A 26,542-nucleotide genomic window follows, 5' to 3' on the forward strand; every position below is an offset into this window, starting at 1 on the left:
TTTTCATGAGTCCCCTGAGCCCTACCTGGAATTACATTCACCTAAGAATATGATCTGCAGTAACACTATCAAAACGCTCAACACTTCATTGAGTCTCTCCAAATCTACAAATTAAATGAAATCCCAATAAAAATCCATTTCCATTTTCATTTAAGAGGTAGGAATTTTCAAAGCCAGGCACTGTGGCCCCACAGACCTATCATTTCAGCTACTTGAGAGGCTGAGGCAGGGAGATTGCAAGTTTAAAGTTAGCCTGGCTACAGAATGAATTCAGAACAAGACTAGCCTTAGCAGCTTAGTGAGAAGTAGTACATGATCGACTCCTTACTAAGTAGGCATGTGTTCAACCCTGGGAGGAGAGGAGGAAACAGACTGGTGGCCAGAAGGGCTGGGAATTTAGCTCAGGGCACAGCACTCCTCTGGTATCCTGTCCCCAGCACCAAAGAGAAAATAAATAAGGCTTTTCACACTGGAACTGGGGAAAGGATTCTGTAAGCTGCACAGCAGGAGGAGGAAGACCCAGCCAGAGTGCACCTGGCACAGAAGGAGGACGGCCACAGGACTTCTGTGAAACATCAGACTCACCAATGACATGAAACCATTGCAAGTATTCAAACGGTACATGGATGAGACAGTCCAGGGCCATCGATGAGGAATGTGGTGGTTGATAAAGGACAAAGAAGTCAGAGACAACTCCCTGGGGGTGGGTAGACTGGAAGTCACTGGTTATGGGAGGGACAAGGGGCTCTAATAGAAAAGAGGAAACTGAGGCCCTACCTATCACCAACCACAGGAGAATGCCCAGGCCTGGGGCAAAAGGCAAAAGCCAGCACTACAGAAAGAGCCTAGGTTGTGCCTTGGTGTCATCTGCACAGAGGAGAGTTCCAAAGTAAGACCCAGAATAGCTGGGGTGTAGCTCAGCTGGTAGGGCACTTACCCAAGGAAGTCCTGGGTCCCATGCCCTGAATCACAGAAACCGCTGTGGCGGTGTATGCCTGTAATCCCGACACTCAGGATATGGAAGGAGCATTCTTGGATAGATACAAAGCAAGTTCAAAGCCAGCCTTAGCTTAGTAAGCTCTTGTCTCAAAAACAAATGCACATAGTAAGATTTGGAATAGAAAAAAAATATATATGTAGAAAAGAAAACAGGGGTGAGGCTGGGGTGGGCATCCTCACTTGCCTGAAAACAATTCAGTTCTGCATGATAGATGGTACAGAAAGCAAGGGGACAATATATGCCTTGGTCTGGGAGATGTCCCTAAGGCAAACTCTCAAGAGAATTCAGACTGGAAACATCAGGGTATGTCATGGCAGCAAATAGTTCAATAGGGAAATGAGCAAAAGATGTTAGCAGGGAAGGAAGACAGGAGAACAAACTAGGACCAGGCCACTTGCAGCAGAGGAAGTCTGCAGTCAAAGATAGAGGGAGATCTGAGTACACAGGTTCCAGTTCACACTCATCCGTGAGCACAGCGCGGTTAATGGAGAAAACTAGAAGGCACTGTTAGAGGAAAGGGCTCTCAGAGTAGAAATGCACCCTGTACCTTAGAGACGCAATGCTCCCACAATGCAACAGGAAAGCTCGTGAGGGAAGGCCTGACCCTGCTCACCCTGCAGTAGCTGAGCTATCAAGACAGAGGCACTATCCAAGCACACTTAGTGCTAGCAGACCCTCTTAAAGCATCCTGAATGCAGGCAGCACAAGATTATAGGAGGGTTCCAAAGGGCCTGACATGGGCAGTGGAGGTGTACACCTGGAATCCCAGCACTCAGGAGGCAGAGGCAGGCGGATCTCTGTGAGTTCGAGGCCAGCCTGGGCTACAAAGCGAGATCCAGGACAGCCATGACCACACAAAGAAACTCTGTCTCGACTCCACTCCCACCACCACCACCAAAATAAGCACGAGCCAAAGGGACTGATGAGCTAACTCAGGGGCCTCTCAAATGTGAAGTGGGGAGCAAAAGTGGGGAGCAGATAAGACCATAAGAAGCACTTCCAACTCTCCCATAAGTGCACAGGGACGTTTATGTGCTAAGGAGCAGGCCAGGGAGGGTGGTGGCATGGGTCCAGGAAGCCTCGGCAGCAGGGGGAGGCTCTGGAGATCCATCCCACAAAGCAGCTGGCTCTGTGCACCCGGAAGGTGGCTGTGGGCTGCAAGACTGTGGAAGCACTCCCCAGGGACCCACGCTGGCACAGACCTACAGAAGGCTTGCCTAGATGTGCGTCTCCTGCCAGCTTTGCTGATTGGAGTAGGACACATAAAGCAAGTTAATGTCTTTTCTGGGTCTCAATTTTCCTCTGCCCCAATCAACACTGTACCTACTGCAGAGGCATGTACTTGAGAGTGCATGGAGACAGGCAGAGTGATGCACACCGGTAATCTCAGCACTGGAGACGGAGGCAGGTTGGGAATTCAAGGTCATCCTTGGCTACATAATGAGTTTGAGGCCAGCCTGGGCTACATTAAGACTGTCTTAAAAAAAATATTTGGGCTGGGCGGTGGTGGCGCACGCCTTTAATCCCACCCAGCACTCAGGAGGCAGAGGCAGGCGAATCTCTGTGAGTTCGAGGCCAGCCTGGTCTCCAAAGCGAGTACCAGGAAAGGTGCAAAGCTACACAGAGGAACCCTGTCTCGGGGGAAAAAAAAAAAAAAAAAATTTGGAAAGGAGCTATGAACAGATAGCCCTCAATAAATGTCAACTGCTATTATAAGCTATCCCTGTCATATTCCTCAAGTTACCATGAACCAGAAAGTAAACTGCCAGGTGAACTCAGGGTTCTCGCACATAACAGGGTCTCTGCAAAGATCTCTGAATGCATGAAAGATTCCAGAAGAGAAAAAGCCCAAAGGGAGCTTGCTGTGAATGCTACAGGGAAAGATAGAAGGAGCCTGCAGACAGACAGGCAGCAGAGGCTAGTGTGGTTCTCAGCATGCTCTGAGCAGCTGGCAGAGGTAAAATATCCCAGATAAATGACCTGATCATTTAAAATCTGTCAAATGAAAGGTAATGGGACTCGATCAGGTTGCAAAGCAAGTCAGAAGCAGCAGAGCTAGAAGGAAGCCCCAAGTGTTCTGATTCCCATCTAAAGACTTTCAGGAACACCAACTAGACCATGGCTATGAATTCACCAGGCTATGAATTAAATTAGTCTGTCAATCAGGCCATGACAGTCCCTTGTAGGATCCATTTTTATACAACTCATGTTTGCAAGTTACGATCAAAAGCCAAGCCTGGCGGTGCGGTGGCGCACGCCTTTAATCCCAGCACTCGGGAGGCAGAGGCAGGTGGATCTCTGTGAGTTCCAGGCCAGCCTGGACTACAGAGTGAATTCCAGAAAAGGCGCAAAGCTACATAGAGAATGCCTATTTTGAAAAAAACAAAAAACAAAAAAACAAAAACAAAAAAAACCCAACAGATCAAAAGCCAATATTAGCCAATAGCAGTGATCTATGGTGATTCAAACATATCCTACCATCCCACACGTCTATAGGTGGCACAGATCCATAATCTTAGTTACTTGGAACGCTCAGGCAAGGGGTTTACAGGTTCAAGGCCAGCCTAATCTATATTGCAAGACCTTGCCTCAGAATGAAAATTTTAAAGAAGGGATGTACCTTAGAGGTAGAACACTTGCTTAGAATTCCCCAGCAAGGAGAATGTGGCTCATGAGTACAATGCTTGCCTAGAATCTTCCAGTTAAGGGCTGGAAGAGTGTTTGGTGGTAGAGTGTTTGCCTGGCATCCAGGAAGCCCTAGATTTCATGTCTGGTATTCAAAATAAATAAGATAAAACAGAATCTACTCCTGAAATCAATGTCTTCTCTCAAAGCAATATTCATCACAAGGACACAGCTTCAATTACTCTGCCATATTATTCTGGATGTGGTTCAACCTAGCATCTGGGACCATCAGTCCCATTTCTCCATGAGAACACGGAGGCTCACAGAGGTCACCATCAAAACTCTAGTCCATGTAAATCTCTTTACAATCCTTTCCTTTTCACAGCTGTTAAATACTTGCATAATTTGTCCATGATGCTTAAAATAGCCCACTAGAAATGCCAGACACATGGAGGAAGCGACACACAGCTCAGGAAGGAAGAGGCTGCCGGTTCTAAGGGCTCTTCAGTGAGAGCTGGGGCCCTCATCTGCTGTTCACATAGAGTATATGGTATGGAGGGATCATGGATGGTCCTGCTGTCTGAAAGCAGGCACAACAGAGACACTGAGAGGTTAACTCTTCATGGGTCACCTAAGAATTCTTCTGATGCCAACAGTCAGGAAGTAGAGCTTTCTAACGTCTACATTCAGCAGCAGCCCCTGATCTTCTGAAAGACGGGATCTGATGTCTTTCTGTTCAGCACAACTAGGTCTTTACTTAAAGTTGAAGGACCCCCTGACAAACAACCCACCCAAATTCACCAGTAGTGGCTTCAGAGTTTCTACTGATGGCTGTGTGTTTATGTTTAGGGTTATGAGCTTCCATTCCTAGATTAAAAAAAATTTTCTCAGTTCCTCGGATGTTCTCACCCACCTACCTATGAGCACACACTACTGTATTAGCCTGTGTTTTTGTTTGCTTGTTTTTGTTTTGCTAGGCAGGTGCTTTGCCACTAAGTAATATCCCCAACCCAGTTTATTCCTAAAACATTCTCACCAAGTTGAAGTCCTAATTTTCTTGCCTCAACATCCGCAGTAACTAGGCTGCCAGGCCTGAGCCACCAGGCCAGGCCCTGTTTCAGTGTGCATACCACCTGAAGTTACCTTGTGCATTGTTTAGTTGGCCATTATCTGCCTGTTCCTGCTGGTAGCAGGAACCCTCTCTATACCTTCTAGCCCCAGAAAGAACTCAGGGCTACTTTTAGAGAGGACTAAAAGTATTTGTTGAACACTTACTACATGGTTTTTTATACACTAAATCACTTACCCTCCAGCAACTGGGTATGAGAGGTAGACTTCCCCTAATCCAAACATCTGAAGCCTCAAATCCTCCAACATGCTCCAAACATTTGGGTTTTGGAGATCAGTGGATTTTAGATTAGTGACGTACAATTGATGAAGGTCTACAGAAATATTCCCAAATCCGAAACACTTCTATCTCACACATACTGGGTGAGAGCTAGCTGTTCAACCTGTATCAACAGATTGTAAGAAAGGGGTACAGAATCTGGAAGAGTGGGGAGCCTTGCTCAGAGTCAAAAGTCTGTACGTCTGCAGCACTGGTCTGGGAACAGACATTGCTCTTCTCTGCAGGTGGAAGCCCTGCAGCAGAGGCCACCGCATGTGAGAGGGAAAGGCTGGACTAGTGGTGCTCACCATGCTTGCTCACGCCCCGGGGACCCTCTCTTCTTCAGGACTGCTCTCCACCCTCCCAAACCTCCTGCAGCCTCTTTCTGAACATGGAAGAGTACTGTGGCTTGAGCCGCACCAGGTCCTTGGGGCAACTTTTCCCCTGGGGTCTCCTCAGAACTAAGAAAACGACTAAGATTTTTGTGCTGGTTGAATGTGTTTAACTGGTAACAATTAAAAGCTTCCATTTAATTTTTAAGCTTTTTCTAGTTAAAATCTTATTGTATTGTAACTTTATGGTAGATGATTCTAGAATGATTAAACACCCAGGTTGATTATTCAAGCTTTGTAGTTCTGACTGATACTAGCGTGACCTCTTGACAATGAAGCAAGAATGTGCACAGTGGCTTTGCATGGAGAGTCTGGAGGAGGAGAAAACACTGAATTCAAAAGATTGCTTGGAGATCTCCCACAGCCCCACCAAAAGAAGAATTTATTTAAAACAATAATAATAGGCTACTCTGGGTAACTCAGTGAAGCCCTATCGCAAAACAAGAAGCAGGCTTCGGAGAAGTTAAGTTGGTAAAGCTCTGGCTATGCCGGCGTGAGGACTGAGGTTCGAGTCCTGAGCGCCCGTGCACAGCTCCAGGTGCATCTGCAGTTCCAGCTTAGGGAACCAGAAACGGAGGGAGCCACAGACTAGAGTGGTATGGACAGGTACCCAAGTCCCCACAGTGGACTCATGCTTGTGGCAGAGCTGCTCACGTCCCTAGCATCTGACTAGCTCAGAGTCCTTGCTGAGAGGCCCATGTCTGGGAAGACATTGCTTGCCTAATTTCCCCCCGAAAAGCCACAGTCTAGGACATCGAGGACGGCCATGGGTTTCCAGTGCAGTGGACTAAATGTGTTCAGCGTGGAACAAAAAAGCCAGCTGGTGTGTTTTCTCGACAGAGCGTGGAGGCTTGGGACACAGAGGAGGGCTGACACAAAAGCGAAAGTGGTGGGCACACACCCTGAATCCCAGCAGAGGCGGCGGACCTCTGAGTTCGAGCCCAGCCTGGTCTACAGTGAGTTCTAGGACAGCCAGGGCTACACAGAGAAGCCCTGTCTTTGGGTGGGGGTGGGGTGGGAGGTGTGAAACCTGTCAGTCACAGCAGCCTTCTAGGTCTGCCAATAAAATGAAAGGAGGAGAAGTCTGAGTGGCCAACAGGGCACACACATACAAATGTGCTCTCTCTCTCTCTCTCTGTCTCTCTGTCTCTGTCTCTCTGTCTCTGTCTCTCTGTCTCTCTCTCTCTCTCTCTCTCTCTCACACACACACACACACACACACACACACACACAGCAACAATATCAATATACTGTTTGAAAGTTCAGGGTCATATGTGGCCATCCTGAACCCCATCTGGTGATTGTAAGATCACCCTAACCTGAGTGCCATGCCCCTTCCAGACCCCCCCTAGAGGCTAAGGTGCCCCCCAAGGCTCCAGCCAGCTGGCTGCATATGAACAAGATGTGCCCCGCTGGAGTGGCTACTTTATTTTAAGTGACTCTCTTTTTCCAGGCTGAGTCACTCCTGCATGGCTATAAAAGGCAGCCGAGCAGTGACTAAATGCCACTTGGGTCCCAGCCACAGTTAAGTATTACTACCCTCTACTCCTTCCTTCTTAATTGCCTAACACAGGGGTCTTACTTTACCCCAGGCTGGCCTTAAACTCACAGCAAGGCTCCTATCTCAGCCACCATAGTTCAGGGATTATAGAAAGAAGCCACGGTCAGGGTTTCATCTTTCTTCTGACTTCACTTCCTGTTCTAATTCCTCACCTCCACAAAAGGCTGAAAGGCAAAGATGCAGGGCCATCGCTTCACCCCTAACATTGAAAAGTCTTCCTCCCAACAGACAAAGGGCAGAGGTCTTTCCGCACATCCTGCCTGCTGAAGCACAGAAATCATCAACTACTCTAGTCTCCTTCTACCATGGTGCAAGAGTTCCCTCCACATCCTAGAAGAGACCGGTACTAAACCTAGCATTTTGAAACTGTTGCCCAAGAATGCAAACATCTATGCCTGCAATCCTAGAACTCAGGAGGTGAAAACTGAAAATCAGGAGTAAAGTCTTGACTACATACTGAGTTCAAGACCAACTGCTACCTAAGACCCTGTAAAAGACTGAAAGGCAGGCTAGAGATATGGCTTGGTTGATAGAGTACTTGCCTGCCATGTACTCTCATCCCCATATCTCCATCCCCAGAGCGCATAAAACAACCAGGTGCATGTAATCCTAGCACTTGGAGAGAGATGGAGACGGGGTCCATAAGTTCATAACCAGCCTTGGCTACAAAGTAAGTTACAAGCTAGCCTGGGCTACATGAGAATTTGGGGTGGGAGGGAGGGGAGTGGAGAGCGGGGTGGGAATGAATAACTATGAATCAGAGAAGAACCCAGGCCTGGCTTGGCAAGGGTAAGTTACGACTCTGATCCCTGGAAATGAAAGCCAATTAACAACTGCTATGTTATATTAGGCACAGAGACGATTCCCTGTCACAAACTGGACATGCCAAATCGGACACCAGAGCTCCTGCCCTGGTGGGGGGCAGTAACGACGGATGAGGGGCCCTTGGGGTCAGGGCTGGGGCTTACTCTTCTGAAGACAGGAGCCAGAGAAGGCCATGTTGTGTGTAAACAACACCATGAAGCGATGAGCAGAGTGGGCTCAGCACCCTTAGGAAGCGTGCTCCGGTGAACAAGAGAAAAGTGCCCCGGGGTGGGAGACAGCTCACGGGTAAAGCACTCGCCACACACGCATGAGGACCTGAGCTGGATCCCCGGAACCCACATAAAGCTGGATATGGCCTCCCACATCGGCAATCCCAATGGTCCGGTGGTGAAACGAGAGGCAGAGAAACAAAATTCTGGAAGCCTACAGGACAGCCACCCTCTTGTAGACAGCATAAAACGAAAGACCAGTCTCCAATAAGGTGGAAGGTGAGGACCACCAACACTGAGATTGTCCACACTCATGCCATGAGGTCATGGGAAGTGTACACCTATACTCACAAACGAATGAACACACACACACACACACACACACACACACACATTTATCTTTTTTTTTTAAATTAAGATAGAGAAGAAACACACTGGGGTGAGAAAAGACAATCAAAGAGTGGTCTGAGGGCAGCCCAGCTTTCAGTACAAAGCTGTTTGGTCCAGCCACACACCAAGACAGTTTTAGGGTGGCAGCACTACCCCTCGGGAATATGGCTCTCCTTTTTCTTAGTTGTCCCATTGAAAATGGCTGACACGGTGCAAAGCTGAGCAAAATAACCAGAGTACCCAGGTTCCTTCTAGAAGCACACCAGGCACTGAAGACACTGGTCTAGTCTTTGAAATCACATTCAACTATCAAAGACCTGAAGCAAGGCCTGAGTCACAAGACAATCGGTGGCATGGCTTCTCTTAGAATGTGTGAGGCTGTGCTTCCATCCAAAGCATAGGGAAAACCAAAAACAAACACACAACACACAAATAAGCCAACCAACAAAATGTGTGTGTGTGTGTGTGTGTGTGTGTGTGTGAGAGAGAGAGAGAGAGAGAGAGAGAGAGAGAGAGAGAGAGAGAGAGAGAGAGAGAGAGAAGGAATAAGAAAGTCATGGCTCTAACAAGGCTCCCCAAAGCAGAAGTGTTTATCTACATGGAAGGTTACTGAGCCATCTGTGGCTCATACAGAGAATACTGTCACATGGATCTGTGTATGGTACAAGGAAAGACTTCAGCTGAAGATGCCAGCTATGGGATCCCAGCACTCAGCTTGCCACATGGCCACGGTCTAGTGCCTGGTGGAAGAGATAAGAAACTCTGAAGAACAGGGATAGGATTTCCTCCCCAGGACCCACTGTCTAGCACATGGAAGGCATTCCATAAATATCTACAAAATGATTAACTGTCACTACAAACCACCTCGGGGAATATTTTAAACTGATAACTATTAAATTAGTTTTCTTTTCTTTCTTTTTTTTTAAGTCTCCTAAGCTAGCTTTATGAAGCACAGATCTGTTGCACTTAAAGCATTCTATAGTGTTCTAAGTTAATAACGGTTTGTTTATTTTATTTTATATTAGGTGAGACTGAGCCCACGGCCTTGTGCATATTAGGCAAGCATTTTACTCCTGAGTAATGCCCCCAGTCCTCCTCACTGAGGGATTCTAGGCAAGCACTCTACTGCTGAGCCACATGCTCCCCGCCCTATTTTTACTTACTAGTTTAAGATAGGGTCTCACTAATTCCTTGTCCTGGCCCCCACACTGTCAGATTGATCCACGTGCCATCACAGACCCCATCTTTCCCCTCTCTGCACCCCAGAGGATACTAACTGAACCCCATCCCCACTCCCATCTAAACTCCAGCATTACAATCCTTTAAAGATGTCTAATAGAAGATGCACGTTTAAGTTAGTTGTGGACAGACTCAGGAAGCTAAGGCAGGAATATTGCAGGCTCTGAGAGACAGTCTAGGCTATATAGGGAGACCCTGTCTCAAAATATAAAAGTAAACAAAGCAACTAGAAAGATCAAGGTGCGGGGATGCATCTCAGCTGGCAGAATACTCGCCTAGCATGAATGAAGTTCCTGGGTTCTACCCCCAGCATCACCTAAACTTCAGATGGTGCACACCTGCAATCCCTACACTTGAGAAGTAGAGGAAGGTAGACTGCAGAAGTCTGGAAGACCGCATAAGAAGGAGAAAGCAAGCTGAGCACCGGCACTAATCTCTGACTCCTGACTGCAGGTACAATGGACCCAAGCCGGGCGGTTGGTGGCCCACGCCTTTAATCCCAGCACTCAGGAGGCAGAGGCAGGTGGATCTCTGTGAGTTCGAGGCCAGCCTGGGCTACCAAGTGAGTTCCAGAAAAGGTGCAAAGCTACACAAAGAAACACTGTCTCGAAAACCAAAACCCAAAACCAATGGACCCAATCCCCAGCCCCTGTGGTCAGGTCCTCCCACCACAGCAGACTGTCCCTCCAACTGTAAGTCTAAGTAGACCCTTCCTCCCTTAAGTTGTTTTTCTCGGGTATCTTGTCATGGAAATGAGAAAGTCACTAATGTGACTCCCAACACATTCCTAAGAGAGAAGCCCGGACTCTAGAAGGAGTCATGTCCACTGTCCCTTACAACCCGTGTCAAGAAACACAGAGGTACATCGAAGTCCATAGCAGAGGAAATGAGGTTTTACCGGAAGTACTGGTGCAGTGCCATCTTTGAACACACTGCTGCCTAGCATCGTGGAAAGCAGCATGAGACTCACTGTCCCACACGGTCCTGCAGGGACTTCAGGTAACACCATCCTGACACACCAGAGGCTAGAAGAGCAGGTGGGTCTAACACTGCCCATGTATCCAGCCTAGGCAACGTCTATACTGGGTATCAGCAACTTGCCCACTGCCACATCCCCATGGCTTGGGTGCGGCGTACTCTCTGCCAGGGTGGTGTTGAAGGCATCTAAATAAAGAAGCAGGCATCTTGCCACGCAATCTTTCTGGAGAACTAAGAAATGTCTCAATAAGTGTCCCTAATGTGCCCAGGGGTCATGAGACCCTCCTGAAGACTGTGACACAGTCCCAGCTCACCTCTGGAGTGTTCTTCTTGAATTCTCGGCTCTGCTCAATGAGCCGTTTTCTGGACTGTTCACTCTCATCTTGCCTGTTTGCCAATACTGTTGCGGTGGCATCAAGTTCTCTCTGTGGGGAGATCAAGAAAGGAAAAGAAAGATTATAATTCGAGGTTTCTACCAGGAGGGATCATGTGTGTGTTGATGCTGAACAAGGAGAAGCTCCCGGGAGTCAGTTCATGGGCAGGAAGTGAGACTCGCGGATGTGAAGGACCATAAGAATAATACATCCACCCAGTCCCACAGACACTAGCTCCAGAGAACCAAATTTGCTCAGCATGCTGTGCGGGACAGCATGGCACTGCACAAAGGACTCCTTCCTGTGCTAACAGACATAGAAAGTTTCCCTGCTAAACCACAGTTGGGTCAATGCCCCCACATCTTTCCAGGCAATTCTCCTGAGTTCTGGTCCCCCTGCCGAACAGTATTTCCCCCAAACAGACTCTACATGACTGGCCTTCTACAGTGTGGACCTGGACTTCAGGGAACAACAGCTGGTTTACTTCCACTCAACAAATAGTTCTTGAAAACTTACTCTAGGTCAGGCATCCCAACTGGAATTATTAACCTATTAGTTTGCAAATTCCAAGAAAAAATATCGCTATGTCCTGTAAGCTTTTCAGAGGCACTGTTCACCAAGCATGCCACATGTCCTGGAGTCTGAGGCCCCCAGAGGAGGTTCCCAGAACACTGACTAGGTCTGAGGGCTCTGCTCTGAACAGCAATCAGTCCCCCACCCTGAAGACCATGGGAGAATCTGCCATGAGGAGCTGCCACAGCAGATGGGCCCAGGCTGGAGCTCCAGGCTCACAGCAGGTACACAGGCCACGTGGCTGCCCACCGAACGGCCTGCTGTTCATATGCTAAGTCAAGTGGATTCAGATACTGAACACAGGGAGCAGAACATTCTGTGAGGCATTCAGTAGCTGTTACAAGTGGCCCCTCATCCACAGCAGCTCCCACCACCCTGTTTCTGAGAAAATAAAAAGACCAGGAAGGCCACACACCTCCTGAGGCAATTCATGATTATTTTGAGACAGGGTCGCATGTACCCCAGGCTGACCTCAGACTCATTATAAGGCTGAGGATGACCTTGAATTCCTGATCCTACTGCCTCTGCCTTCCTCCCAACTGTTGGGGTTCCAGGCATGAATTATGCAGTGCTAGGGACAGAACCCAGGACTTCATGCATACTGGGCGAGCACCCTACCGGCTGAGCCATAGCCCTAACCCCCCTGGAACTCTAAGTCTTTAAAGGAGTTGTGCCGGCACCTCCCCAGAGCTGGAGGCACTCGCCTCAGAACATGGAGGAGCAATAGAGGGGAACTGGTGAGCAATAGAGGGGTCCATCCCTCAAAAGCATTCCCAGCTACCACCTGAGTGAGGCTGGGATGGGAGGTGAAAGTCAACCTGCCTTGTAAAACTTCCCAGAGGGATGTGAAGTAGGGGTAGTTACCCCTGCTGAGGATGACCTTTCATTTCTGACCCCCCTACCTCCTCCTTTGTAGTGCTGGGAGTCAAGGCATGTGCCACCACACCGTGTGGCGCTGAGAAGAGACCTAGGCTTCCTGCACTAGGCACTCTAGGACTGGACGGCCTCCTCAGACCCCCGCTTCCTTGTTAGTGGAAACAACCCAGTAGGCTAGAAAGCCATCCTTGGTGACACTTCCCTGGTACCATGATGGTGTGGCTCGTGGCCAGACAAGATGACAGAGAGCTGGAATAACCAACCAGCATGCTGTCAACTTAGAGATCTGAAGACAGTTTAAATGTGGAGAGGGAACTGGGAGGTGGGAGAGGCCCCCATGCCACGCTCTTCCCTTTAGTAGTTCTGGCATTCACACAAATCCCGGGTGAGCAAATCCAAGGAATACTGTGGGCTAGCATTCAAGAACAGATGTCAAAGCTACTGCAGAAAAGAGGGAAACACTGGGCGTTTTGATAGACCACATTTGAAAGTCATCCCAGAGAAGAGGAGGCAGGGGAAAAAGAGCAACCGCCACCAACGTGGGGAAGTGGGATGGAGAGAGAGGCAAGCAAGCAGCCACAGATAACGCAGAAGGCTTGCAAAAATATAAACAATCTGGCAAGGAGGAGGACTGAGACGGCTATATTTAAGCAGCAGAAGAAGTTATAACGGGAGACTTGGAGAAGGGCGGAAAAAAGCCAATATTGAAATATGACAGGAACGGGAGAAGTTGTGTTTCCTTCCAGACACACACACACACACACACACACACACACACACACACACACACACACACACACACGACTTGGAGAAACAGAAAACCAGTGCTGGCTGTCTTTTTCAACAGGGATCCCACTGTCTGTTGTAGAGAAGCCTGGGTCTCCAGCTAGAGGACAAGTGGCTTCTTCAAGTCAGTGGGGGTGTTAAAGGGACTTGTGGGGTTCCAGCCTTCCCAGTTAGTGAGTACATTTGGGGGGATAAAGTTAGAGCATGGGGTTGCTGGGCATGGCAGTATATTCTTGTAATTCCAGCACTCAGGAGGTGGAGGCAGGAAGATCACAAGTTCAAGGTCATCTTCGGCTTCATCTCAAGTTTGAAACCAGTCTGGTCTTCACAAGACTGTGGGTCTCCCCCCCTCCAAAAAAAAAAAAAAAAAAACCCACTTAAACAAAGGGCCAGTGATATGTCTCACTGTAGAGTTCTTACCTAACATGAACGAGGCTCTGGGTTCAAACCCCAATACAAAAATAAAAAAGGTTAGAAAGAAAGCTTAGCTGCTTACCAACTTGTTAGATCTCAACATCCAGATAAAAAGCTACATGTACGGAGCTGGAGAGATGGCTCAGAGGTTAAGAGTACTGGCTGCTCTTCCAGAGGTCCTGGGTTCAATTCCCAGCACCCACATGGTGACTCACAACCATCTATAGTGAGATCTGATGCCTCTTCTGGCATAAAGTCAATAGAGCACTCATATACATAAAATAAAAAAGCCTTGCTTTAAAAAAAAAGCTACATGTAAGAGCGCCCTTAGAAAGGAAGGGGGCGGGGTGTCCCTGGGGGCTTACTGGTCATCCAGCCTACAAAGCAACTCCCAATGTAATGAGGAACCCTGTCTCAAAAAAGAACACGATGGATGGCACCTGAGGGGTGACAGCAGAGGTTGTCTTCTGACATCCACAGACATGTGTACAGAGGGTGAGGGTGAGGGTGAGGCAGGGTGAGGCACCTTCTCACACACACACACACACACACACACCACGACACAAAGAAAATAAAGGGCGTGGGTCAGACTCTCTGATTCTGAGGTCTGCCCCCAGACAGACAGCCTGAGAGGCACAGGTGGCCTGCTGACCAGGAACCCTCCTCCGACATCACCTTGCAAAGCCAGCCCACCTGGGACCACTTGCTGCCAGCGGTCAGGGACGCTGGTCAAGGGTTCCACCTCACTCCTTTTCCCAACCCTGCAGACATATGTGAACTGACATGAGGAGCCGTGTGGAAACCACATTTGGAGACCACGGGGTCTCCAAATTTAATACTGTGCTGCCTCCTGCCACCACAGAAACAGATTGACACGGTGAGCAGGAGATTGAGCCTTCCACCAACCAACGTGTGCAGCTTCCACTGATCCAGACAGGGCTGCTCACATTTTTAAGGCTCTAAGTCAAGTTACTTACAAAAAAAAAATAAAGCATCGTCAAATCTTGGGGGGACGAGGAGGGGTCCTGTCTGTGTTCACACATGGAGGCCAGAGACTGACGGCAGGGATTTTCCTCACTCACTTTCTTTCACCTCATTCTTTGAGACAGGGTCCCACACTGAACCTGAAGTTCCCAGGGAGCTTCAGTGAGACTGGAGAGCTAATGAGCTCCGGAAATCCATCCCCTCGTGTCCACTCCCCAGAGTTGGGGTTGCAGACACACACTGTCACAGCCAGCTTCTAACATGGGTGCTGGAGCTCCAAACGCAGGTCCTCATACTGAGCATCCGAAACTCCATTGGCTGCTCCTTCTGAAGGGGCAGATCTGCATGCTCAAGCTCCAGCGACAAGGTAGAGGGACTAGACGGCTATAAAACGCAAGGCCAATACCGCTTCATTATCTGCTGAGCCTGTCTATTCTCAAAGTGTCAAATACAATGACGCACTAATAAGAGAATCTAACGTGTTGAGAGGAAGGGGAGATGAGGGACCGAAATACAGAATCATCAGCCCATGAGTCACAGGTCACATGGAAACAGGAGCACAGAGTCCCCACATCTGAAAGTTATTAAGATGCAAAAAAAGGAAAAGCTGGAACCAACAGAGCTGCCTGTGAACAGCGTTATTTGGCATGGCCACCAATGAATGATTCTGTGGTGGTTTTTAAAAACAGAAAACCAACCAACCAACACATTTTACATGGACCCAAAAATGCTATGTGGGACAGTATGGTCAACAAGGACTACTTAGTCAAAATCAGCCGATCACAAACAGACCTTACCCTGTAAAAAGACCATCTCTCCACGTGCTAGCCAGACTCTGGCAATTTGCAGAAGGAAGCAGAAGAAACCTGAACTGTGTTCACTCTCAGGAGGGACTAGTGAGGAACAGACTTTCTCTGAAGGGTGTACTCGTTGGCTGTTTCTTGGGAAAATGGGAAGGTATTAATTTTTAAAATCCTGCCATCCAGGTTCAGTAGCACAGGCCTTTAGTTCCAGCTACTTGGCAGGCTGAGGCAAGAGGACCATTTCAATTCAGGAGCGAGCTCAAGGCCAGCTTCAGCAAAGCTCATCTCTGGGGGTGTGGCCTATCATTAGAACACTCCCATCTTTTGCCCAACAGCTGCAGCTCATGCAAGGTACCCACTGGCCAGTGGGGACAGGGAGAGGAGAAGAGAAGGCAGTCATGGCAGCTACAGCCATTCACAGAATACACCCAGCCCAGCCAGACAGCCCTGCGAAGGCAAGACAGGGGAACCCTAAGTCTCAGGTTGACAAGGCTGGCAGTATGCACGTGAACTCAGAACCTGACACAGCCAACAAGGTGGAAAGCACTGGAAATGTCACTGAGAAGAGCAACACGGGCACCTCATACAGAAACTGTTTTCTGTTTTAAAGTGGTGCCTCCCTCCCCGGATGACAGGGTCCAGGGTGAAACTCTGGCTTGTGAACCACACGGCCCTTGAGCAGTATGACTTCTACGGCACCTCTTGGTGCTCTGCAGTCAAGCTATGGGTGCCAAGCCGGGAAGGGAAGCTAGGGAGTGCTCTCTTCATCCCCTGAGGCCATTCCCCCGGCCAGAGAGTCCCTGCCCTCCTCAGGAGTGCTTCCAAAGACATGGCCAACACTCAGGATCATCAGGGAGAGCAGACGGCTGCTGGCATGCCCCTTGAGTGTGAGCGCGCGCGCGCGCGCGCGCACACACACACACACACACACACACACACATACACGTCCCCCCCTCTGGGGGACAGAAATGTGACTCTGAACTCTGAGATATTTTATCTCTGTTTTTGACAGGCCTCAAAGGGTTCCTAACAGTTCCAAGTTTCTCTGTGTGGGGATTCCAGCCTCCTGGCCAGGTAAAGACACATTTAAAAGTAGACAAACCAAAGACTACCATGTAATGCCTGGCCTATCTCAAAGCACCTGGAGCTGGGCATGGTAGTGCATGCCTATCATTTCAGCACCTTGAAGGCTTAGGCAGGAGGGTTGAAGGTTGGAGCCAGTATAGGCTAAATAAGGAGCCTATCCAAGAAAAAAGAAAAAGAAAAAGGAAAAGAAAGAAAAGAAAATTACACAGGAGAGGATGTTTAAAATAAGTCTTAATGGCTGCTGAGATGGTTCAGCAGGTAAAGGCATTTGCAGTCAAAGCTGATAGTCTGAGTTTGGTCTTTAAGATCCACATAGTGGAAAGAACCAACTCTTGCAAATTGTCTTCTGATCTCCACACACATGCCATGGCACATGCAAACACACACAGAGTGAAAATGTAATAGTAAAACTTTAAATGAGCCTTGAGATCACCAATGATGACTTTGCTTGCCCTAAGAGCATGCTCCTTCCTTCCTTCCTTCCTTCCTTCCTTCCTTCCTTCCTTCCTTCCTTCCTTCCTTCCTTCCTTCCTTTTTTTTCTGTAATAGGAATGTGTCTTCAGGGCTCCCCACTTCTGCTGAGGCTCATTCTTCCTCAAGCCCCCAGGAACAGGCCTTCGTATACTACTGACCAGGTGGTCCACTGGGTGGGTCTCCTTAAACCTATAAAGGAGTCTCCGACCATTGAATCCTCTTGGCAAGTCAGAATCACCGCCCTGAACTGATACATCAGCAATACAAGCAAAGTGTTCTTTTTGCATTATCACTATCTTTTTTTGTTTGTTTGTTTAAGTTGTGTGTGAGTCAGTGAACAATTTTCGGGAGTTGGTTCTCTCCTTCTACCATGTGTGTCCTGTGGACTGAACTCAGGTCATTAGTCTTGGTTGCAAGCACCTTTACCCACTGAGTACCTTGCTGACTTAAACTCTCCCTTTAATCTGAGAACTGATTTCAGATAATGTCCCCTTAGAGACTGCCTGTCAGACCCATCAGAACAGCTACAACCCACAGAGGAATTGTCAATGGCATTGATGCAAGTAAAAACTGAGCTGCTGTAGGCACAGAGGCAGGCCTCCAGGATGACTGCACAGGCGGTTCTCCCGTACTTAAGCTCCAGTCACAAAGGAGTGAGGACTCGGGACCCGGCCCCCTCAAATCCCTGTAACCTCTCCTCGCCCCCACTCAAAAACATCTGCCTGGGGATAGAGGTGTGGTTCAGCATTAGAGCGTTTCCCCAGGAAGGGGCCACGGACATCGTCAGCAGTACATGGCCTGTCTAGAATCCCCCAGTCAGGGCCTGAGAGCTCTGGCCTAGAATTCCCTAGAAAGGGACTGGGGCAAGGCTCTGCAGGAGCACCCTGACCCAGAACCCACCAGTGAGGAGCCGGGGGTGAGGCTGAGCAGCAGACCGCTGGCCCAGCATGTGAGGCCCTGGGTTCCACCCCCAGCACTGCAGAAGGAATGGATGAATGGATGAGTGAGAAGTCCTTCAGTAAGTGACCTGGGGAAACCCTGGACAGGAACTTGGACTCCTCCCTCCCTCCCACAGCCTGTGGTAGTTGTGGTCTGCTGGTGTCCCCTCTCTGGAGATTAATTAAGATAATGCAACTCTCAGTTCAGGGCGCAGTAACCGTTACATCAAGGTTAATTTCTCTTTACTAGCGAAGCCACACACTTGGCCTCAGCCCTGGATTCACTCCGCCACCAGCATCCTGGACCAGGGCGGGAGCTCTGGAGACTGGCAGATAAACCAGAAGCCAGGCAAGCTGAGGGGAGCGCTGTGGAGAAGAGAAAAGGAGACAGGCAGGAAAGATGACAAGACAGGAGGAAATATGCTGGTGGGAAAGGTGGGAAAAGTCAGGGAAGAGAGCAAATCCTTCTGAAGGGAAGGCACTTGGGTTTCTGGGAAGGGCCTCCATCTTCACTGGTGCTGGGCATGGGTGGGCTAAGTGTTCATTCTCTCAGAGCTTACCCAGAACTGTGCTCTGTGTGACAAAACACAGACAACTCCAGGGCCAGCAGTGGACAAGAACGTAGCATCTGGAGAGCAGCAGCCAGCCAGGCTTCCATGTAGAAGGGTCAAAGGGGCTGGGAGGGGCAGGCAAGGGTCAGACAGCAGCAGGTGTGTGCGTCTACTCAATGAGAAGTATAAAAATTACCTCTCTAAATATGCACACCCACAGGAATCAAGCTATCCACTGCAAATACACACACACACCTGCTTACAGAGGTGTAGGATTTCTACAGAAAGCTTTACAGGCGCAAAACCTCTTGCACTAGAGAAAGACGACACTTAGGGTGACACTTCTAAGGATTAGGGAGTCCCTCCAGGGCCACGCTGTTACACACTTGGGTTGCATATGCATGTATGTGTATGCATGTGGAGGTCTAATGCCAACCCTGGGTACTATTCTCCAGGTACTGCTGCCGCCCCCATGCCCTCTCAGTGGCCTGGAATTCACCAATTAGGCAAGACCAGCTGGCCAATGAACCCTGGGATCCTCCTCTACCTCCCCAAAATAACAAGTATGTTTCACCACAACCAGTTTTTTTGACATGGGCTCTGATGATCAGGCTTTCTCCCTAGCCCTGTACCTATACATTTTTTACTAACATTTTAAAAGCAAACATTTATTTATTAACAAGTACACTTTGCCCCCCTACTAAGGCCTGGGCTTGAAAGCACTGACAAGGACCTGGGGACACCTCCCTAACAGCATGGAATTGATCCCCAGTGTAGGAGACCACGGGGACTCTTCATGGAGCACAGATAGACCAATGGTGGCCTTTGTTTGGATCCCCCATGTAAACCTTAATGTTTCCACCTACTTTGTATGACTTTAATTCAAGAAACAGGTACGACCTATTTCCAACTGCTTTTCTGGGGCAGGGACTTCATCACTGGGTCCCTCACCCCAGACATCGGCTACAGTCATAGCTCTAGTCTCCTATTCTGTGATGTCAGACAAAGGATCATAGTGGGCAACCCTGTGTGCAAGCCACAGGACTACAGAATCAGGCTGACTGCCAACGACCCTAAGGGCATCTGGCAGTGGTAAAGACGGAGTTGTTGGAAAGGGAGACCCACACCAGAACAGCTTGGCCAATATCCACCTGTCCTAGGAAACCCTCTGATCCTACAGGCTGGAAGGAATCGGACTGGCGATCAACATGGAGCCATGGAGGAAAAGGGACAAATGGATCTGAAAGACGGGCTGCCTAAGGGGACACCAAAGCAAAACAAACAAACAAACACAAGAAACTTCCTCATATGGTCTGACAGCACCCAGCAGCGAGCGGGTCTACACTGTGTTTACCTCATCTCAGGGGCACACCATGCTCCTCAGCAAACCACAGTAAGAAAGGGTGCTGTGGGCGGCTGACGTGGCTCAGTGGCAACAGCGCTTACTTACTGTCAAGCCTATGACCTGATCTTGATCCCCAGGTCTTCCAGTAGAGAACTAATTCCACAAAGTTGTCCTTGGATCTCCACATGTATACCATGGAACACAGACAGACATACACAGTGCGTAACACAATAAACAAATGTAGAAAATGGAATTTTTTTCACTTCATGAAGGATAATTTATGGACTCCAAGTGCCTTGTAAGAAGGCATTCAACTTGAGCTCCAGAACCAGTCTGAATGCAAACACCTTGCACTTGCTGGCGGCCTTCAGCAAGCCACCTCACCTACAGGATGGGCATAATGCCCCGAAGCTCCTCCCAGAGAAGGGTGGAAAGGTCTAGTGAGACATTCATAGTCCAAGAGGTGTTCGCTGTGGCTGTCACACCTGTTCCCTAGTGCCCCACAGATACTTGCAGAGCGGCAACAAACCCCAAACTTAGTAAGAGTGGTACTGCATGCTTGAGTCTGTGGAGAGAGTTTAGTTGGTAAAGTGTTAGCTTGCATGTGACCATTAGTGCTAATTGTCAACTTGACAAAAATTTCAAATTGCCTAGGAGATGGGCATCTTAGTACGCCTGTGTGGGACATCTTGATTGCATTAGCTGTGTTGGAGAGGCCAGCACTATTCCCTGGCTGGGATCCTGGACTGTACAGACGGAGAAAGAACTGAGCAGCACATGCATCCATCAATCTCTGGCTCTCGCTATGGATGTGATGAGACCAGCTGCTTCCGGTTCCTGTTGTCCTGACTTCCCAGTAATAATGGACTGTACCTGGAACTGTGAGCTAAAATAACACCTCCCTTTAAGTTGTTTGTACAAGGGTATTTTATCACAGCAACAGAAAAAGAAACTAAGACACCATGCAAGCATGAGTCCCTGACTTTGCCCCCCAGAACCCATATTTTCTAAACCGCTGCTCATGGTAGCATGTGCTTGTAGTTTCACTCTCGGGGAAGGCAGAGACGGGAGAATCCCCGGGGCTAGCCAGCCTAGCCTACTCTGTGAGCTCTGGGCCATACAAGCCTTTCTGTGAATCCCTGAGACCGGGAAATTTCAAGAGACCCAAGCTTTGGAAGGTTTTAGTTTTGTTTTTCCCCCCATCACAACCACCACCACGCCAGTGCAAAAATAAAAAGTGCAGCCGCATCTGACAAGCCTTGCACCACATACAATACCTGCCAGACTCTCCGACAGTGAGACGTGAGAGACAGCAGCATCTCAGGGTGAATAAGGAAACAGACAGAAGAGCAGACAGCAGCGTTCTAAGAATCAGTGTCAGGCAGGGAGGAGAAGGCAGCCTTCTATCTGCACAGAAGGGGTCCTGCTTTACAGGTCACCTGAACAGTATGAATCGCCCGGTACAGGGCAGCTTCTGAAATGTCCATTTCAAACACTGTTCTCTGGGCGCAAATGCAGCAGCCTAACTTCTGTCTTCAGAGACTTTGGGCTCCAAACAGGGGTCATCTTCCAGCTGCCCACAGGGCCTTCCTGACCCTCACCAGGCCTCCACCATACCACCCAAGGTTGAATCTTGATGTCTGATGATCTCTGTCTGGAGATCAGTTACTTTCTCCCTAGACTGTTATGTACCTGGGCTAAAGAGGAAATGTCCCCCCAACCCCTGGGTGGGTCTAGTGTACTTTGTCTCCTGTGTCCCCCAGGCCACAGCACCCACTGTCCCCAGCAGGGCCCAGCCTAGGAAACATGGTGTTGTGGACATTGCCACTCCCGTGGGCCTTGAGATGAACCTGGGAGAGAAGCAGCCTCAAGAGCTTCATTACTCTGGTCTCTGATAAGGAAACAGATCCCATACACATTCAACCAGTTACTGTCTGGGACATGCTTCCTCCAACTTCCTCCAACAACTGTTGGGGAGAGGCTTCCTCCCAGCTCCCTCTGCTTGGACCATTCAGAGTTGTTTTTATACTCAGAGTACATTCTGAGTCAGATTCGATACATTATTCACTTAGTCACTGATAGGACATGCTGCCCACCTAGATCACACAGTGCACCTCAGTGTACTTGAAAAGATCAATGGAGGGCTAAGGATGGAGCTCAGTTGGTAGAGTGCCTGCCTACCATATATGAAGCTCCAAGTAGGATCTCCAGCCCTGCATAAACTGGGCATGGTGGTACACAGCTGTAATCTCAGTACTCAGGAGACTGAAACAGGAGGAAAGTGGTTTGATGCCAGGCTGGGCTATGGAGTGAGAGATTGTTGTGTTGTTTTGTTTGTTTGTTTGTTGTTTTGTTTTGTTTTAAATAAGAGGGCCAGGGAGATAGCTGGTCTACTAGTATGGGTGTCACCTGCGGTGCCTGAGAACCTGCACTCAATCCCCAGGATCCACATGATGGAAGGAGAGAACCAATTCCATATACATGAGCTCACTCAGGCTGCATGGTGCTCCAGCCAAAGCAAAGACCGTAGACTCAAACTTCTGCAGGATCACAGGCCTGAGAGCTTTTTAGAGGGCCGACAACATAGTAACTGGACTCAAGGAATGAAAGTGAGGGAGACAGGCAGCTGAAGTATCTAAACTGCAGTTCCCAGCAGGTGCACAAACAGAAATTAAGTCAAGAGCTCAGGTTCTCTGGGCTGGGGATGTAGCTTAGTTGGTAGAGCAACTGTCTAATGTGCACAAAGCCCCAAATTCAGCCTCCAGTGCTACATAAAATGAGCATGGAGGTACATGCCTGTTGTCCCTGCACTTGGGAGATAAAGATGGGAGGATCAGAAGTTCAAGGTCATCTTCAGCTATATAAGGCATTTGATGCCAGCCAGGGGTATATGGGGCCCTGTCTCAAAAACACACAAAACTGCTTTGCCTTCTTAGTAGCAATAACCTCACGTCAAGGATCAGAAGTCATACCTGACGAGGGGAACACAGAAAGTGTTGGTTCTGTCAGTCCAGAAAACTCTGTGGACAGTGTTGGTTTTATGGCCTTCCAGGTTCTAAGGGTCATGACAGAACCCGGTACAGTGCCTGTCTAGCATATAGGAAGCCCTAGGCTTGATCCCCAGCACTGGGAACGGTGGTACATAACAATAATCCCAGCAGACACTGGTGCCCATTTTGTGGGCAGGAAACTGAGGACCAGATAAGTGTGAAGCTTTGTCTAGATCCCACCAGGAGGGAAAGGACTGGATATGTTTGTTGCCCAATTTGTGTCTGTGGGAAACCCACCCTGCCTCTTCCCCATGCTCAGACCCAACTCAGGAAACAAGAACGGGTGAGTAGGTCATCTTTGAGAAAATGAGGCAGGCAGAGGGAAGCCATTGTGTTTTAATCTCAAAATAATCACACCACTGCCAAGAGGACTAACCCTGATCTCATCTAGGCTGGCAGAAATGTTTTCCTCCTAAAGTATTTGTTTCAGAAATAAGCCTTTAATTTGAACACTTTGGGAGCCAACATTTCTGTCTGTTGAAAATATTTATCTCCATTGTTTGGCAGGAATCAATTTGTTAGGGCATCAGCCACTCTGGCAAAGGTTCCCTGCTACTTCCCTGGGAAAACGCTGGCGGCTAAGCTGCCTTGCAGCTAGCGCTCTCTCTCTCTCTCTCTCTCTCTCTCTCTCTCTTCTCTCTCTCTCTCTCTCTCTCTCTCTCTCTCTCTGCCCTGCCACAAATATCTGTCAACACAGACCCAGACTGTGAATCGAAAAATATAAAATAAAATAAAAAGGAGCCACCTGAAGCATGCATGCTAGGATAGATAGGTTTTGGAGGTCTTTGGAACAAGCTTGCTGAGCGATTGGCTGCTGATCACTTTCAGGCTCTGAACAGGCTGTATCCCTTCTTCTTCAAGAAGCACAACACTTAGGAATCTGTTTTCTCACATAGCCCCCCTATCTTAGAATAAAAATTGTGTGCGCCCATGTGTGTGAGTACGCGAGTGTGCTTGCACTGCAGTAGTGTGAGTACTGGCCTTCACTGTAGTTCCTAAGGCCCTGTCAACCTTGTTTTCTGAGATAGGGTCTCTCAGTGGTCTAGAGCTCCTCTAGTAGTACAGGCTGGCCGTCCAGGGAGCCCCAAGCGTCTGCCTGTTCCTCTCTAGTCCTAGGATTACAAGTATATATCACCATGCCCAGCTTCTTTAAAAACAAAACAAAATATGGATGATGGATGCTGAACTTGGGTCTTCCTGCTTTTTTTTCTCCCCAGCCCATACAGCCTCATTTCTTGGGAAGCTAGACAGGACCCACACAAAGCATTGTAAATACAGAAAGCACCAGGCGTCTTGGGCTCAAGGCAGGCCCTGCTCCATCCTGGAGCTGGCTGCTCCTCTGGATGAGAACTAAGGCATTTCCCTAAGACCGTTAAGCTTCAGTTTTCTCTCCTGTAAAAACACACAACCAACTGGACCTCCCAGAGTGGCTAGAAAACTATATGACCTCAAAAGAAGCCAAACCTTGCATGATGGTACACATTTGTCATCCTACTTGGAAAGCTGAGGCAGGGGGATCAAAGCAAGACCAAGGCCAGCCTGGACTAGGGTACCAAGTGCCAAGCCATTCAGGTCTACACAGAGAGCAAGATCTTGTCTCAAAAAACAAATCAATATGATAACTATAATCATCAATCAGGAGATTGAAGCAAGAGGGTTATCAGTTCTAGGCCAGACCTGACATAGAAATTTCCAGGACAGCCAGGGCTACATAGCAAGACCCAGAACAAAAGGCAGGCCGGAGAATTGAGATTCCAAAGCCAGCCTGAACACAACAGCGGACACTCACAAGACCCCGGGCTTGCTCCCCAGCACTGCAGAGAGAGCCAACGGGGAAGAAGGGGAAGAGTCAAGAGTTGCAGGGAGTGGGGTGCTTGAGAGATGGGTTGTGAAAGTGAAAGCCAACGACGCAGTTACAGGTGAAGTGCTAATAACTTCATTTTGAAACTGTTGGATTAGGTGTGTGTGTGTGTGTGTGTGTGTGTGTGTGTGTGTGTGTGTGTGTTTAAATCACAGCTGTGCCTTGCACCACAATCCTCCCTGTAGCTGTGTTCTCTTCTCACATTTTAATTAGCAAATAAGAACTCTGAAAGGCTCTCACGATGTCTCTGCCTGGAGTTCTGAGTCTAAGTGAAAAGACGACAAGCGGCCCCCGGAGAAGCCAGACTTGAGAAGACATCTATCAACCCCCAGCCTGAGTTCATGGGGAACTCAGACTCAGCCAAGACGTGCCACCTCTGAGCCATTTGAACCACCTTTGGCTTTATTTTCGTGGTTAATTTTCAAGATTTTCAGGGCCGTGTTTAGCAAGCCACCTTATCCTGCCCTTGGGTGAGAGCTACTGTTAGCCAGGTGACCCCCAAGAGTAGCTCACACAGAGCTGGGTCACAAGTGATTCCTGCCAACAGTGTGCTGGCTGCCTGTCGTGCAGTCTGGATGTTGGGAACAACAGGTCAGGCTGTATGCCGGGCCCTGGTGCCTAGCGCAGAGAAGTAGCCTTAAGAGGCCATTTTAATCCTCAGCAAGCGTCGTCGATAGCCAAGCTAAACATGTGCCTGAAAGTGCTGCTGCCCATCTACCCACAACAGTCTCCAGGACACAGCTGTTACACCCCAGCTTCTCCACAGGTTGGAGGGCCTACCTACAAGCACACGAAGCTGGCTAATGAGCTGCTGCCACCGTCTGAACTTGCCTAAAGGACGGAGACGACAATTCCCGAGACCATTCCTACACACTCTCGCTGCCACACAGCGGGGAAGGGGGGGTGTCCGATACTGACTCAGGCATAGCCAGTGCTATTCCATCTGAGGTGACCCCACATCCTAGGTGCCTCTTCTGTACCCCCATTACCAAACACAGCTCCTTGAGGCAGGAAACTATATTCACTGCAATTTGCTCCTTGGATTAGGGATGTGACTCAGTTGTTAAGAGTGTTTGCATGAAACCCTGAGTGCATTCCTAGGACTTCATAAAGCAGGTGTGGTGGTGCATACCTGAAATCACCACACTGGGGAACTGGAGACAGGGATCAGGAGTTCAGACATCCTAAGCTACATGGTCAGTGAGTTGGAGGCCGGCCTGTGCTACATGAGACCCTGCCTTGAAATCCAAAAGACTGAGCAGAAGCTAACTGCTAGGTTTGTTCCTAGCAGACCCACTCCTAAGGGGTCTGTCTGCGAACAGGCTTCTTCCTAAGATTCCTGTACATCTGAATGACACTTAGAGCATGTTGCGAACAGCAATATCCTGGTCTGTCCCGTGGGAAGGTCTGAACTGGAGGTGTCTAATGGGATTGTGAAGGGCCCACCTGACCCTACAAACAGCAAAAGGCTGTGCTGCTTCCAAAGGAAGTCTACAAAGACGGATGGATGTGAACGGGGATCGCACGAGTTCAGAGGATCACCTCGGAGGGACAGCCTGTGGCCCTGACATTTGGGCCCTCCTCTCTTTCCACCTAGCTCATGAGCTGCCTTATTTACATGCTGGACTTCCTGAAGGGAACCAAGGGCCCTCAGAGCACTCACAATGCCGACAAGGCTCGGACATCTCTTAGGAAGAAAGACCCTGAGAGGAGCTGCGAGAGGTGTGGACGAGGACTTCCGCTGAGAGTGGAGTGGGGAAAGTGCTTCCTGCTGAACATCGGAGAAGACAGGAAAGCAGCAAAGGAAGCCAAGTGGCTAGC

The 26,542-nt window shown here is 48.9% G+C and overlaps 1 protein-coding gene across 1 annotated transcript in view; it reads right to left on the minus strand.

Annotated features, from left to right (window-relative positions):
* The window catches only part of Cux1 (cut like homeobox 1), a 305,159-nt gene that overhangs the window by 212,942 nt on the left and 65,675 nt on the right, over positions 1–26,542 (minus strand). Inside the window, 1 exon segment of the mRNA XM_028894394.2 lies at positions 10,921–11,031. Coding sequence (XP_028750227.1) covers positions 10,921–11,031 — 111 coding nt within the window.

Source organism: Peromyscus leucopus, chromosome 23, assembly GCF_004664715.2.
Source record: "Peromyscus leucopus breed LL Stock chromosome 23, UCI_PerLeu_2.1, whole genome shotgun sequence".
In the NCBI taxonomy this organism is placed as follows: Eukaryota; Metazoa; Chordata; class Mammalia; order Rodentia; family Cricetidae; genus Peromyscus; species Peromyscus leucopus.